Here is a 15,490-nt window from a genome sequence, read left to right on the forward strand (position 1 = left end):
TGCCCTCAGGGGCCTCCCTTACTATCCCATGCCCGGGGTACAGGGCCCTAGAGGGTGGCACAATCAGTGCTGCTGCCCTCAGGGGCCTCCCTTACTATCCATGCCCTGGGTCCTGGGTACCCATTTACTAGGGTCTTACAGTGATACGTAAGAGTGTATCCAATGATGCCAAGCGTCGCAACAGATTTAGAGAAAGAGCTCTGGCCCAGGGAGCCTGGTTAGCAGGGGCCCTGTGCACCACAACTTCTAGAACACATCAACATCAGGCAAACCGTGGGGCTAACCATGCAAAAAGAGGCCTCCTCTCACAGTGGTGAGAGTGAAATGGTAGATCAATGGGTGAGTAAAAGCGTGGATGATAGATGCATGGACGAATGAGGGACAAGACAGATGTCAGGATGAATGAGTGAAGGGGAGGATGGATGGATGGATCAATGTGTGGGGGACGGGGTGGATGGATGGATGAGTAAAAGGGTAGATGGATGGATTACTGAACATTTGCATGGATGACCATAGTGAAAGAGTGGAAGGATGATAATTGGAAACATGGATGAGTGAAAGGCTGAGTGATGATTGAAAAGGTAAATGGATGGATTGAGTGAAGGGATGGATGGATGGGTGGATGGATGGATGGTTGGAAGGATGGATGAGTGAAAGGGTGGATGGACGGATGATGAAAAAAAGGGTAGATGAGTGACTGAAAGGATGGATGAAACAGTCAAAGTGAGGGTACATGGATGGGTGGATGGATGGATGAGTGAAAGGCTAAATGGGTGGACAGAGTTAACAGATGGTTGGATGAGTGAAGGGATGGATGGATGAGTGAGAGGGAGCATAGATGGATGGCTGGGTGAAAGGTCGATGTAAGGATGAGTGAAAGGGAGATACGTGGCTGAGTATGTGAGTGAAAGAGTAGATGAATAGATGCATTGATGAATGAGAGAAAGGATGAATGGTTAAAAGGATGCATGTAAGGGTGGATGAGTGAAAGGGAGGATGGATGAATGGACGATGAGTGTAAGGGTGGATGAGTGAAAGGATGGGTGAAAGAGTCAAAGTGAGGGTAGATGGATGGGTGGATTGATGGATGAGTGAAAGGATGAATTAATGAGTGAAACAATAAATGGATGACTGAAAGATTGGAAGTAAGGATGGATGAGTGAAGGAATGGATGAGATGGGTTACTGAAAGGGTAGATGAGTAAAAGGGTAATTGGGTGAACAGATGAGTTGATGGGTGATTTGAAGGATGGACAGCTGAGTGAAAGGATGGATGATAACTGCAAAAATGGATGAATGGATTAATGTGTGGATTAACGTGGGCTGGTTAGGTTAAGAGATGGATGACTGAGCGAAAGGCTGGATGGATGGATATGTTTGGAGGCTAGGTTTGGATATGGATGAAAGGCGGGATGGATGAATATGTTTATGGCTTGGTTTGGATATTGATGAGAGGTTCGATGGGTGGATATGTTTGGTGGCTATGTTTGGATATGGATGAAGGGATAGATGGATGGATGTCTTTGGTGGCTAGGTTTGGATATGGATAAAAGGATGGATGGATGGATATGTTTGGTGGCTAGGTTTCAATATAGATGAAAGGGTGGATGGGATGGATGGATGATATCTTCGGTGGCTAGGTTTGTATATGGATGAAAGGATGAATATCTTTGGTGGCTAGGTTTGTATATGGATGAAAGGCTGGATGGATCGATATGTTTATGGCTATGTTTGGATATGGATGAAAGGCTGGATGGATGGATGTCTTTGGAGGCTAGGTTTGGATATGGATGAAATGAAAGGCTGGATGGGTGGATATGTCTAGGTTTGGATATGGATGAAAGGGTGGATGGGTGGATATCTTGGGTGGCTAGGTTTGGATATGGATGAAAGGCGGGATGGATGGATATCTTTGATGGCTAGGTTTGGACATGGATGAAAGGGTGGATGGATGAATATCTTTGGTGGCTAGGTTTGGATATGGATGAAAGTCTGGAATGGTGAAAGAATGTAAAGTTGAAGAAGTGGATCTTTGCGATTGGCTGGAAGGATGAAAGGATGAATGGATGGATATCTTTAGTGGCTAGGTTTAGATGTGGATGAAAGGATGGATGGATATCTTTGGTGGCCACGTTTGAATATGGATGGATGGATATCTTTGGTAGCTAGGTTTGGATATGGATGAAAGGGTGGATGGACGGATATGGTTGGTGGCTAGGTTTGGATATGGATAAAAGGATGGATGGATGATTTCTTTGGTGGCCATGTTTGGATATGGATGAAAGTCTGGAATGGTGAAAGAATGTAAAGTTGAAGAAGTGGATCTTTGCAATTGGCTGGAAGGATGAAAGGATGAATGGATGGATGCTTGGATGGAAGAGCTAAGCAAGCTCTTCTGGGGAGGGTCATGATGACTTGCTTTCCTTGCTTGGTGACTGAAGAGCTTTGCTTCGAAGTGGGGGGTATTTTAATGTTCTGGCTACTCTCTTCTTTCCCTGTTTTTTGGGGGCCTTCTTCTTTACCCTCGTTTTTACTGTTTCCTCTTGATTTAACCCCCATTTTTTGTGCAGCCCACCTTCCTTCACCTCCTTTCCGGAATCCAGAAGGGCCCTCGAGTCCTGGCTGTTCGGGACCTGCATGCGCCTGGATACCCTGCCAGGTGATTGGCTGCGCTATAAATCCTGATTGATTGAAGGATACAACAGGACTCTCGTGTCTGACCACCTGGGCAGAGAGTTCCAGTATTTTCTCAGCCCAACAAGTCTCATGCATGGAAAACGTAACATTTAGGGGGTCATTCCGACCCTGGCGGCCGGGGACCGCGGATGCACCGCCAACAGGCTGGCGGTGCATCCAGGCCAATTCTGACCGCGGCAGTAAAGCCGCGGTCAGAAAAGGGAAACCGGCGGTTTCCCGCCGGTTTTCCCCTGGCCTGCAGAATCCTCCATGGCGGCGCTGCAGGCAGCGCCGCCATGGGGATTCCGACCCCCTTCCCGCCAGCCTGGTTCTGGCGGTTTTGATCGCCAGAACCTGGCTGGCGGGAACGGGTATCGTGGGGCCCCTGGGGGCCCCACATGGGCACTGCAGGGGCCCCCTTACAGGGCCCCACAAAGATTTTCAGTGTCTGCATAGCAGACACTGAAAATCGCGATGGGTGCAACTGCACCTGTCGCACCCTTTCCACTCGGCCGGCTCCATTCGGAGCCGGCATCCTTGTGGAAGGGGGTTTCCCGCTGGGCGGGCGGCCTTCTGGCGGTCGCCCGCCAGCCCAGCGGGAAACTCAGAATGACCGCCGCTGTCTTTTGACCGCGGTACGGTCTTCTGCCGGTTCCCGCTTGAGCCGCCCGCCAAGATTAGAATGACCCCCTTAATGTGGATTTTGTGCAATGATTGAATTCACGCTCTTTAGGTTCAGGGCCTGACGTTGGCTCCTTCCACGCGGGCATCCTGGGGTTAAGTGACATGGGCACCTCCCTTATCAGCACATTTCCTACAGATGTTGCACTCTCAGGACCAGTCAGCCTCCTACCTGAGAAGGAGCAGCTGGCCCTGCGCCTCACGGCCATCAATGCTTGATAAGCTATCGCGATATTGGTATATATATGTGCTGGCCCCACTAGACCCCCTCACAGCTCTCAGCTCTGGTGGACAAGATGAAGCTAGCCCTGGTTCTCTTTACTCTCCTCGGAGCTGCAGGTGGGTTGTCAGACACCCCGATCCGTAGGTGGACTGTCAGACACCCAGAGCTGCAGGTGGGTTGTCAGACACCCTAAGCTCTAGGTAGGTTCTCGGATACCCCGAGCTGTAGGTGGGTTGTCAGATAGCCTGTGCTGTAGGTAGGTTCTCAGACACCCCAAGCTGTAAGGTAAATTCTCAGACATACAGAGCTGTATGTAGGTTCTCAGACACCCAGAGATGTAAGTAGGTTCTCAGACCTCTAGAACTGTAGTTGGGTTCTCAGACCCCCAGACCTGCAGTGGGGTTCTCAGTCATCCAGAACTATAGTTGAGCTCTAAGACTATTCGAGCTATAGTTGGGTTCTCAGACTCCAACAGCTGTAGTTGAGTTCTCAGACACCTAGAGCTGTAGTTGGGTTCTAAGACACTTCACACTGTAGGTAGGTTGTAAGACACTATGGGCTGTCAGTGGGGTCTCAGACACCGTGAGCTGTTGGTGGGATCTCAGACACCAAGAGTTGTAAGGGGGTTCTCAGTCACCCAGAGCTGTAGGTGGGATCTCAGACACCCAGAGCTGTAGGTAGGCTGTTAGACATCCAGAACTGTAGGTGGGTTGTCAGACACCCAGAGACAGCAGGTCGTCAGACCCCCAGATCTGTAGGTGGCTTCTCAGACCCCCAGAGCTGTAGGTGGGTTCTCAGACACCCCATACTATAGGTAGGTTCTCAGTGACCCAGAGCTGTAGGTAGGTTCTCAGACTCCCAGAGATGTAGGTAGGTTCCCGGACACCCAGTGTTGTAGGAAGGCTCTCAGCCCTCCAGAGCTGTAGGTAGGCTCTCAGACAGCAGGTTCTCAGATACCCAGAGCTGTAGGTGGGTTGTCAGACACCCAGAGCTGGAGGTAGGCGCTCATACAGCAGGCTCTCAGACCCCCAGAGCTGTAAGTAGGCTCTCAGACAGCAGGTTCTCAGATACCCAGAGCTGTAGGTGGGTTGTCAGACACCCAGAGCTGTAGGTAGGCCCTCATACAGCAGGTTCTCAGATACCCAGAGCTGTAGGTAGGTTCACAGACACCCAGTGCTGTAGGTTGGTTCCCAAACACCCCAAACTGTAGGTAGGTTTTCGGCGTCCCAGAGCTGTAGGTAAGTTCCCAAAATCCTAGAGCTGTAGGTAGGTTCCCAGACACCCAGAGCTGTAGGTAGGTTCTCAAACTCCCAGAGCTGTAGGTAGGTTACCAGACACCCAGTCCTGTAGGTAGGTTCTCATACAGCAGGTTCTCAGATACCCAGAGCTGTAGGTAGGTTTTCACTCCCAGAGCTGTAGGTAGGTTCACAGACACCCAGTGCTGTAGGTAGGTTCTCAGACACCCAAAGCTGTAGGTGGTTTTTCAGACCACCAAAGCTGTAGGTAGGTTTTCAGTCCCCAGAGCTGTAGGTTGGTTCCCAAACACCCCAAACTGTAGGTAGGTTTTCGGCGTCCCAGAGCTGTAGGTAGGTTCTCAAACTCCCAGAGCTGTAGGTAGGTTCCCAGACACCGAGAGCTGTAGGTAGGTTCTCAAACTCCCAGAGCTGTAGGTAGGTTCCCAGACACCCAGTCCTGTAGGTAGGTTCTCATACAGCAGGTTCTCAGGCACCCAGAGCTGTAGGTAGGTTCTCAGACCCCCAGAGCTGTGGGTAGTCTCTCAGACAGCAGGATCTCAGATACCCAGAGCTGTAGGTGGGTTCTCAGACCCCCAGATCTGTAGGTAGGTTCTCATACATCAGGTTCTCAGACACCCGGAGCTGTAGGTAGGTTCTCAGATACACAGAGCTGTAGGTAGGTTCTCAGATACCCAGCGCTGTAGGTAGGCTCTCAGACAGCAGGGTCTCAGATACCCAGAGCTGTACGTGGGTTCTCAGGCACCATTTTGAGCTGTAGGTGGGTTCTCAGACCCCCAGAGCTGTAGGTAGGTTCTTATACATCAGGTTCTCAGGCACCCGGAGCTGTAGGTAGGTTCTCAGATACCCAGAGCTGTAGGTAGGCTCTCAGACAGCAGGCTCTCAGATACCCAGAGCTGTAGGTAGGTTCACAGACACCCAGTGCTGTAGGTTGGTTCCCAAACACCCCAAACTGTAGGTAGGTTTTCGGCGTCCCAGAGCTGTAGGTAAGTTCCCAAAATCCTAGAGCTGTAGGTAGGTTCCCAGACACCCAGAGCTGTAGGTAGGTTCTCAAACTCCCAGAGCTGTAGGTAGGTTACCAGACACCCAGTCCTGTAGGTAGGTTCTCATACAGCAGGTTCTCAGATACCCAGAGCTGTAGGTAGGTTTTCACTCCCAGAGCTGTAGGTAGGTTCACAGACACCCAGTGCTGTAGGTAGGTTCTCAGACACCCAAAGCTGTAGGTGGTTTTTCAGACCACCAAAGCTGTAGGTAGGTTTTCAGTCCCCAGAGCTGTAGGTTGGTTCCCAAACACCCCAAACTGTAGGTAGGTTTTCGGCGTCCCAGAGCTGTAGGTAGGTTCTCAAACTCCCAGAGCTGTAGGTAGGTTCCCAGACACCGAGAGCTGTAGGTAGGTTCTCAAACTCCCAGAGCTGTAGGTAGGTTCCCAGACACCCAGTCCTGTAGGTAGGTTCTCATACAGCAGGTTCTCAGGCACCCAGAGCTGTAGGTAGGTTCTCAGACCCCCAGAGCTGTGGGTAGGCTCTCAGACAGCAGGTTCTCAGATACCCAGAGCTGTAGGTGGGTTCTCAGACCCCCAGATCTGTAGGTAGGTTCTCATACATCAGGTTCTCAGACACCCGGAGCTGTAGGTAGGTTCTCAGATACACAGAGCTGTAGGTAGGTTCTCAGATACCCAGCGCTGTAGGTAGGCTCTCAGACAGCAGGGTCTCAGATACCCAGAGCTGTACGTGGGTTCTCAGGCACCATTTTGAGCTGTAGGTGGGTTCTCAGACCCCCAGAGCTGTAGGTAGGTTCTTATACATCAGGTTCTCAGGCACCCGGAGCTGTAGGTAGGTTCTCAGATACCCAGAGCTGTAGGTAGGCTCTCAGACAGCAGGCTCTCAGATACCCAGAGCTGTAGGTAGGTTCACAGACCCCCAGTGCTGTAGGTTGGTTCCCAAACACCCCAAACTGTAGGTAGGTCTTCGGCGTCCCAGAGCTGTAGGTAAGTTCCCAAAATCCTAGAGCTGTAGGTAGGTTCCCAGACACCCAGAGCTGTAGGTAGGTTCTCAAACTCCCAGAGCTGTAGGTAGGTTACCAGACACCCAGTCCTGTAGGTAGGTTCTCATACAGCAGGTTCTCAGATACCCAGAGCTGTAGGTAGGTTTTCACTCCCAGAGCTGTAGGTAGGTTCACAGACACCCAGTGCTGTAGGTAGGTTCTCAGACACCCAAAGCTGTAGGTGGTTTTTCAGACCACCAAAGCTGTAGGTAGGTTTTCAGTCCCCAGAGCTGTAGGTTGGTTCCCAAACACCCCAAACTGTAGGTAGGTTTTCGGCGTCCCAGAGCTGTAGGTAGGTTCTCAAACTCCCAGAGCTGTAGGTAGGTTCCCAGACACCGAGAGCTGTAGGTAGGTTCTCAAACTCCCAGAGCTGTAGGTAGGTTCCCAGACAACCAGTCCTGTAGGTAGGTTCTCATACAGCAGGTTCTCAGGCACCCAGAGCTGTAGGTAGGTTCTCAGACCCCCAGAGCTGTGGGTAGGCTCTCAGACAGCAGGTTCTCAGATACCCAGAGCTGTAGGTGGGTTCTCAGACCCCCAGATCTGTAGGTAGGTTCTCATACATCAGGTTCTCAGACACCCGGAGCTGTAGGTAGGTTCTCAGATACACAGAGCTGTAGGTAGGTTCTCAGATACCCAGCGCTGTAGGTAGGCTCTCAGACAGCAGGGTCTCAGATACCCAGAGCTGTACGTGGGTTCTCAGGCACCATTTTGAGCTGTAGGTGGGTTCTCAGACCCCCAGAGCTGTAGGTAGGTTCTTATACATCAGGTTCTCAGGCACCCGGAGCTGTAGGTAGGTTCTCAGATACCCAGAGCTGTAGGTAGGCTCTCAGACAGCAGGCTCTCAGATACCCAGAGCTGTAGGTGGGTTCTCAGGCACCCTTTTGAGCTGTAGGTGGATTTTCAGATACCCAGAGCTGTAGGTGGTTGTCAGACACCCAGAGACAGCAGGTTCTCAGACACCCAGAGCTGTAGGTGGGTTGGCAGACACCCAGAGCTATAGGTAGGCTGCCAGACATCAGGTTCTCAGATGCCCAGAGCTGTAGGTAGGTTCTCAAACTCCCAGAGCTGTAGGTAGATTCCCAGACACCCAGTGCTGTAGGTAGGTTTTCAGACCCCTAGAGCTGTAGGTAGGTTCTCATACAGCAGGTTCTCAGGCACCCAGAGCTGTAGGTAGGTTCTCAGATACCCAGAGCTGTAGGTAGGCTCTGAGACAGCAGGTTCTCAGATACCCAGAGCTGTAGGTGGGTTCTCAGACCCCCAGAGCTGTTGGTGGGATCTCAGACACCAAGAGTTGTGAGTGGGTTCTCAGTCACCCAGAGCTGTAGGTGGGATCTCAGACCCCGAGAGCTGTAGGTAGGTTGTTAGACATCCAGAACTGTAGGTGGGTTGTCAGACACCCAGAGACAGCAGGTCCTCAGACCCCCAGAGCTGTAGGTGGCTTCTCAGACCCCCAGAGCTGTAGGCGGGTTCTCAGACACCCGATACTATAGGTAGGTTCTCTGTGACCCAGAGCTGTAGGTAGGTTCTCAGACTCCCAGAGATGTAGGTAGGTTCCCGACACCCAGTGCTGTAGGTAGGCTCTCAGACCCCCAGAGCTGTAGGTAGGCTCTCAGACAGCAGGTTCTCAGATACCCAGAGCTGTAGGTGGGTTGTCAGACACCCAGAGCTGTAGGTAGGCCCTCATACAGCAGGTTCTCAGGCACCCAGAGCTGTAGGTAGGCTATCAGACAGCAGGTTCTCAGATACCCAGAGCTGCAGGTAGGTTTTCAGACTCCCAGAGCTGTAGGTAGGTTCACAGACACCCAGTGCTGTAGGTAGGTTCTCAGACACCCAAAACTGTAGGTGGTTTCTCAGACTTCCAAAGCTGTAGGTAGGTTTTCAGTCCCCCAGAGCTGTAGGTTGGTTCCCAAACACCCCAAACTGTAGGTAGGTTTTCGGCATCCCAGAGCTGTAGGTAGGTTCCCAGACACCCAGAGCTGTAGGTAGGTTCTCAAACTCCCAGAGCTGTAGGTAGGTTCCCAGACACCCAGTCCTGTAGGTAGGTTCTCATACAGCAGGTTCTCAGGGACCCAGAGCTGTAGGTAGGTTCTCAGATACCCAGAGCTGTAGGTAGGCTCTCAGACAGCAGGTTCTCAGATACCCAAAGCTGTAGGTGGGTTCTCAGACCCCCAGAGCTGTAGGTAGGTTCTCATACATCAGGTTCTCAGGCACCCTGAGCTGTAGGTAGGTTCTCAGATACCCAGAGCTGTAGGTGGGTTCTCAGAGCCCCAGAGCTGTAGGTGGGCTCTCAGACAGCAGGCTCTCCGGCACCCGGAGCTGTAGGTGGGTTCTCAGACTCCCAGAGCTGTAGGTAGGTTCTCATACATCAGGTTCTCAGGCACCCGGAGCTGTAGGTAGGTTCTCAGATACACAGAGCTGTAGGTAGGCTCTCAGACAGCAGGCTCTCAGATACCCAGAGCTGTAGGTGGGGTCTCAGGCACCCTTTTGAGCTGTAGGTGGGTTTTCAGATACCCAGAGCTGTAGGTGGCTGTCAGACACCCAGAGACAGCAGGTTCTCAGACACACAGATCTGTAGGTGGGTTGGCAGACACCCAGAGCTGTAGGTAGGCTGCCAGACATCAGGTTCTCAGATACCCAGAGCTGTAGGTAGGTTCTCAAACTCCCAGTGCTGTAGGTAGATTCCCAGACACCCAGTGCTGTAGGTAGGGTTTCAGACCCCTAGAGCTGTAGGTAGGTTCTCATACAGCAGGTTCTCAGGCACCCAGAGCTGCAGGTAGGTTCTCAGATACCCAGAGCTGTAGGTAGGCTCTCAGACAGCAGGTTCTCAGATACCCAGAGCTGTAGGTAGGTTCTCATACATCAGGTTCTCAGGCACCCGGAGCTGTAGATAGGTTCTCAGATACCCAGAGCTGTAGGTGGGTTCTCAGACCCCCAGAGCTGTAGGTAGGTTCTCAGACTCCCAGAGCTGTAGGTAGGCTCTCAGATACCCAGAGCTGTAGGTAGGTTCTCAGACTCCCAAAGCTGTAGGTAGGTTCTCAGACTCCCAGATCTGTAGGTGGGTTCTCAGGCACCCTTTTGAGCTGTAGGTGGGTTTTCAGATACCCAGAGCTGTAGGTGGTTGTCAGACACCCAGAGACAGCAGGTTCTCAGACACCCAGAGCTGTAGGTGGGTTGGCAGACACCCAGATCTGTAGGTAGGCTGCCATACATCAGGTTCTCAGATACCCAGAGCTGTAGGTAGGTTCTCAGACCTCCAGAGCTGTAGGTAGGCTGCCAGACAGCAGGTTCTCAGGCACCCAGAGCTGTAGGTGGGTTGTCAGACATCAGGTTCTCAGGCACCCAGAGCTGTAGGTGGGTCGGCAGACACCCAGAGCTGTAGGTAGGCTGCCAGACATCAGGTTGTCTGACAGCCTGTGCGACTCACAAAAAGACACTAACCAGTACCTTCTCTTGCAGTGGCCGCTCCATGGGAAGACGATGATAAGATTATTGGGGGCTACACCTGCAGACCCCACTCCCAGCCCTGGCAGGTCTACTTCACCACCAGTGGGAGTCGCTGGTGTGCGGGGTCTCTGATCAGCGAGTACTGGATCATATCTGCAGCCCATTGCTACAAACCGTGAGTTAAACCCTCCCCAGTCCAAGCCAGGAGGGGGCTGAGGATACATAGACTAGGGGGGGGGGGGCTGAGGACATATCTGCAAGAGGGACTGGGGACATAAAGCCAAGAGGGACTGAGGACATAAAACCAAGAGGTGCTGAGGACATAAAACCAAGAGGGGCTGAGGACACAAAGATGAGAGGGGGCTGAGGACATAAAACCAAGAGGGACTGAGAACATAAAACCAAGAGGGGCTGAGGACATAAAGCCAAGAGAGGCTGAGGACATAAAACCAAGAGGGGCTGAGGGCATAACACCAAGAAGGACTGAGGACATAAAGCCAAGAGGGGCCGAGGACACAAAGATGAGAGGGGGCTGAGGAAATAAAGCCAAGAGGGGCTGAGGACACAAAGATGAGAGGGGGGTTGAGGACGTAAACCCAAGAGAGGCCGAGGACACAAAGACGAGAGGGGTGCTGAGGACGTAAAGCCAAGAGGGGATGGCGGACAGAAAGATGAGAGGGGGCTGAGGACATAAAGCCAAGGGGGGCTGAGGACATAAAGCCAAGAGGGGCCGAGGACACAGAGATGAGAGGGGGGCTGAGGACATAAAGCCAAGAGAGGCGGAGGACACAAAGATGAGAGGGGGCTGAGGACATAAAGCCAGGAGGGGCTGAGGACACAAAGATGAGATGTGGGCTGAGGACATAAAGCCAAGAGAGGCTGAGGACACAAAGATGAGAGGGGGCTGAGGACATAAAGCCAAGAGAGGCTGAGGACACAAAGATGAGAGGGGAGCTGAGGACATAAAGCCAAGAGAGGCTGAGGACACAAAGATGAGAGGGGAGCTGAGGACATAAAGCCAAGAGAGGCTGAGGACACAAAGATGAGAGGGGGCTGAGGACATAAAGCCAAGAGGGGCCGAGGACACAAAGATGAGAGGGGGCTGAGCACATAAAGCCAAGAGAGGCTGAGGACACAAAGATGAGAGGGGGGCTGAGGACATAAAGCCAAGAGAGACGGAGGACACAAAGATGAGAGGGGGGCTGAGGACATAAAGCCAAGAGAGGCTGAGGACACGAAGATGAGAGGGGGCTGAGGACATAAACCCAAGAGAGGCTGAGGACACAAAGATGAGAGGGGGCTGAGGACATAAAGCCAAGAGAGGCTGAGGACACAAAGATGAGAGGGGGCTGAGGACATAAAGCCAAGAGAGGCCGATGACACAAAGATGAGAGGGGGCTGAGGACATAAAGCCAAGAGAGGCGGAGGACACAAAGATGAGAGGGGGCTGAGGACATAAAGCCAGGAGGGGCCGAGGACACGAAGATGAGAGGGGGCTGAGGACATAAAGCCAAGAGAGGCCGAGGACACAAAGATGAGAGGGGGAGGACATAAAACCAAGAGGGGGCTGAGGACACAAAGATGAGAGGGGGGCTGAGGACATAAAGCCAAGAGAGGCCGAGGACACTAAGATGAGAGGGGGGCTGAGGACATAAAGCCAAGAGAGGCCGAGGACACAAAGATGAGACACCACGATGAGAGGGATGCTGAGGACGTTAAGCCAAGAGGGGACGGCGGACAGAAAGGCAAGAGGGTGTGGGAACATGCAGCCAAGATTGAGTTGTGAGTTAGGACATAAAGCTAAGGGAGGGTGGGACAGAAAGCTAAGCCGGGGGGGGGGGTGTTTATGACATAAAGACTAGAAGAGACTGAAGACACAAAGCCTAATGTCAATCCGATGATGACCATTTCTAGAGGAAGCTACAAGTCATTCTAGCAATGTGGACTGAGGTGGAAGAAGATCCCTCACACACTCACTGCTATCAGTTCCCTTCCCAACATCCTCTGTGCATAATGTGCACAGAAAAACTACACTCACACACTCACTACCACTCGCATACGATTACACCCCACACACAATCACACATAGAGACTCACTCAGCTGTGCTCACAAACTTATACACACAATCACACAAGCATACCAACACATACCAACACACTCAGTTCCACTCACACACACACAAGCATACAAACAGACTCAATTCCACTCACACACACACAAGCATACAAACAGACTCAATTCCACTCACACAAACACAAGCATACCAACACACTCAGTTCCACTCACACACACACAAGCATACAAACAGACTCAATTCCACTCACACACACACAAGCATACAAACAGACTCAATTCCACTCACACACACACAAGTATACAAACACACTCAATTCCACTCACACACACACAAGCATAGAAACAGACTCAATTCCACTCACACACACAAGTTGATATACATACTCAAATGATGCAATGTTTCCACACACACACATGCACTCCAAAAATACACTCACACCGAAACACATCCACACACACACTCAAATGCTCTCTCACAAAGCACAGGCAAACACACAGATGACCAGACACAAGATGGCCAGATTTATTTCCCTTAATCACGCACCAAACTCACTAGATGTTTGCTGCTAGTAACCCTTACAAACAGTTCGGACCTTAATTCCACACTTATATTTAAATCACTTTGTTATCCAAAAGGTAGTTCAAAATGTGGGTGCAATTCTGAGACAAACCATGAACCAGTCACAATGCTGATAAAACTCCAGTGGAAAAGGGCGCCCAGACTGCACACCCCAGTATAATCTGTTTTACAATAACAACATTGATTCCCCATACCTTTAATCACAGATTGAATAATGTAAAGTAATATCAGTTGTTTTCTGAAAAGCATTTATGTTTCTACTATGTTTTGTATCATATTACCCCCCAGAATGCATTCAGTGCTTACAGCCCCTTATTCTAGAGTTAATACAAAACCATTTCAACCGACAGTGTAAATAAAGCAGGATTCTCAATAGAAGGGTCTTTCTCATGCATAAATACATGTAAATATCCTTCTTCAATGCAACCTTGTTCCAAACCTCAAACAGATTTTGTTCTGTTCAATTCCACTTCATCATTCTCCACTCGCCTGGTATACTTTGCAATGCGTGTTTCTCCTTCTAATCGTGCAGTTGTGCCCTAAAACTGTTACAGGTCTATCGTTGATTTCACTTGGAGTCCATGCAGATCTCATCTAGTTGCCATTTTGTCTCTATTCCATTGTTGTTGAAAACCTAAATTGTTTTACTTTTACAAATGACTTACAGGCCTGTACCAAGGCATTTCCTTTATTTCCATGGTTGTTTAACCACTTATAGAAAGCCCTGGAGTCTGTTTGAGCACCTTCTGATATGATAAATCTAATAGCTCAACCACCTTCACTCACTCTGAGTCACGTTTCCCTCATGTGCCCTCGTCTCAGGAATGGATCAATCATTTCATGATTTGGAATCTAATGTTATGCAAATTGTGTCTGATGTTTACACAATGTGAAATTTAGTAGTCAATAGAAAACAATTTAAACCTATACTGTATACAAACAAGAAGCTGATGTTAGAAACAAAATCTTACTTCTGAATATATTTACAGAGGGAGATTTTTTACTGTAAATAACAGGAACATTGATGGGCTCCAGTGTAGCCCCATCACTGGTGAATTTATAAATGTTAGCATATGAAGAGGAGCATGTATTGTTGAATAGACACTGGAAAGAAACTTTGAAAATGTGCATGAGCCACACAAAGGACGTTTGTAATGTGTGGGTGGCAACTTAACTCAACTGCAAGAGATCCCACTATCCCTCTAAAAATTAAATTTATCAATAATACAGATGGAATTCCGATGTGATTTCTATATAACTAATAGTAATCCAGAACTAGACTTTCATATAGGGGTGTTAGACAGGGCTGCACTTTGGCACCTTTTTTATTCCTGTTGTACATAAATGGCTTGTATAGCTATTTATCTCAAAATGGTAAGGATTTCCCAAGGATGAGTTCTAGACAATTGCCGATTTTATTGTATGCTGACGATGCCATTTTAATAGCCCGTACGGCTAATGGCCTACAGACCCTTTTGAATCTTTTTTTAACGCACACACAAGAGCTTGACTTGAAAGTTAATTTTAAAAAGTCACATGTTATGATCTGCGGTCCTAAAAACACACGCACTAAATGTTTTATAATGGGGGGGAACACCTTAACAAAGGTAAAAGATTTTTGCTATTTAGGTTTGTACCTAAGTTCCTCTCTGTCATGGAAATTCCATTTGAATTTTAAGTTCCAACAAATGGAAGGAAATATCGAAGCAATTTTTTGCTTTGCTCGTAGACTAGGGCATACACCGGTTCATCAGATCATCACACTCTATAAATCCGAATGTGTCTCGGCGGCGATTTATGGGGGAGGCCTCTGGGAATATGCCAGTTCAAGTATATTACAACGGGCAGAGAATACATTTCTCCACCGGCTGCTTATGGTACCCAAGAATGTAGCGAATATTATATGCCATAAGGAGCTGGGAATCCGCTACATTACAGATTTGATAGATATTGCCCCCCTTTTGTTATGGATAAAAGTATGGTCAAACCCGGTGGCTACTTTAACACATGATTGTGTAAAAGACTGTATTTTGTTAGCAAACCACAACAAAATTCCATGGTTAAATTTTATTCATAACTGTTTTCATAATTTGGACTTGGAGTTTATGTATGTTAAACTCCGATATAAAGAGTACGCTACGAATCTTAGATACCAAGTGGCAGAGAAACTGAGTTCTTTTGATTTATATGTACAAATTTCATCATCAAATTCGATAGAACCTTATTTTGCTTGGTTTCCGATCCCTTCCCTATACTCTTTACTTGTACTTTTTAGATTTAGGGCCATATTTATACTCCGTTTGCGCCGAAATTGCGTCGTTTTTTTTGACGCAATTTCGACGCAAAACTAACGCCAACTAACGCCATATTTATACTATGGCGTTAGAGGCGAATAGCGCCAAAGTTCCCGGAATGTGCGTCATTTTTTAGCGTGAACCCCTTCCTTGCGTTAATGATATGCAAGGGAGGCGTTCCCGTCTAAAAAATGACTCCCAGGCCTTTACGTGGTATTTA

At 49.5% G+C, this 15,490-nt stretch overlaps 1 protein-coding gene across 1 annotated transcript in view; it reads left to right on the forward strand.

The window, feature by feature from the left end:
- The first annotated feature begins 3,590 nt into the window (after nucleotides 1-3,590).
- LOC138246697 (serine protease 1-like) overlaps nucleotides 3,591-15,490 on the forward strand; it is a 28,840-nt gene continuing 16,940 nt past the window's right edge. Inside the window, exons 1-2 of the mRNA XM_069201467.1 lie at nucleotides 3,591-3,695; nucleotides 10,332-10,494. Coding sequence (XP_069057568.1) covers nucleotides 3,653-3,695; nucleotides 10,332-10,494 — 206 coding nt within the window. The 5' untranslated portion in view covers nucleotides 3,591-3,652. The remainder of the gene's footprint in view (nucleotides 3,696-10,331; nucleotides 10,495-15,490) is intronic.

The sequence above is a fragment of the Pleurodeles waltl genome, chromosome 7 (assembly GCF_031143425.1).
Source record: "Pleurodeles waltl isolate 20211129_DDA chromosome 7, aPleWal1.hap1.20221129, whole genome shotgun sequence".
NCBI lineage: Eukaryota > Metazoa > Chordata > Amphibia > Caudata > Salamandridae > Pleurodeles > Pleurodeles waltl.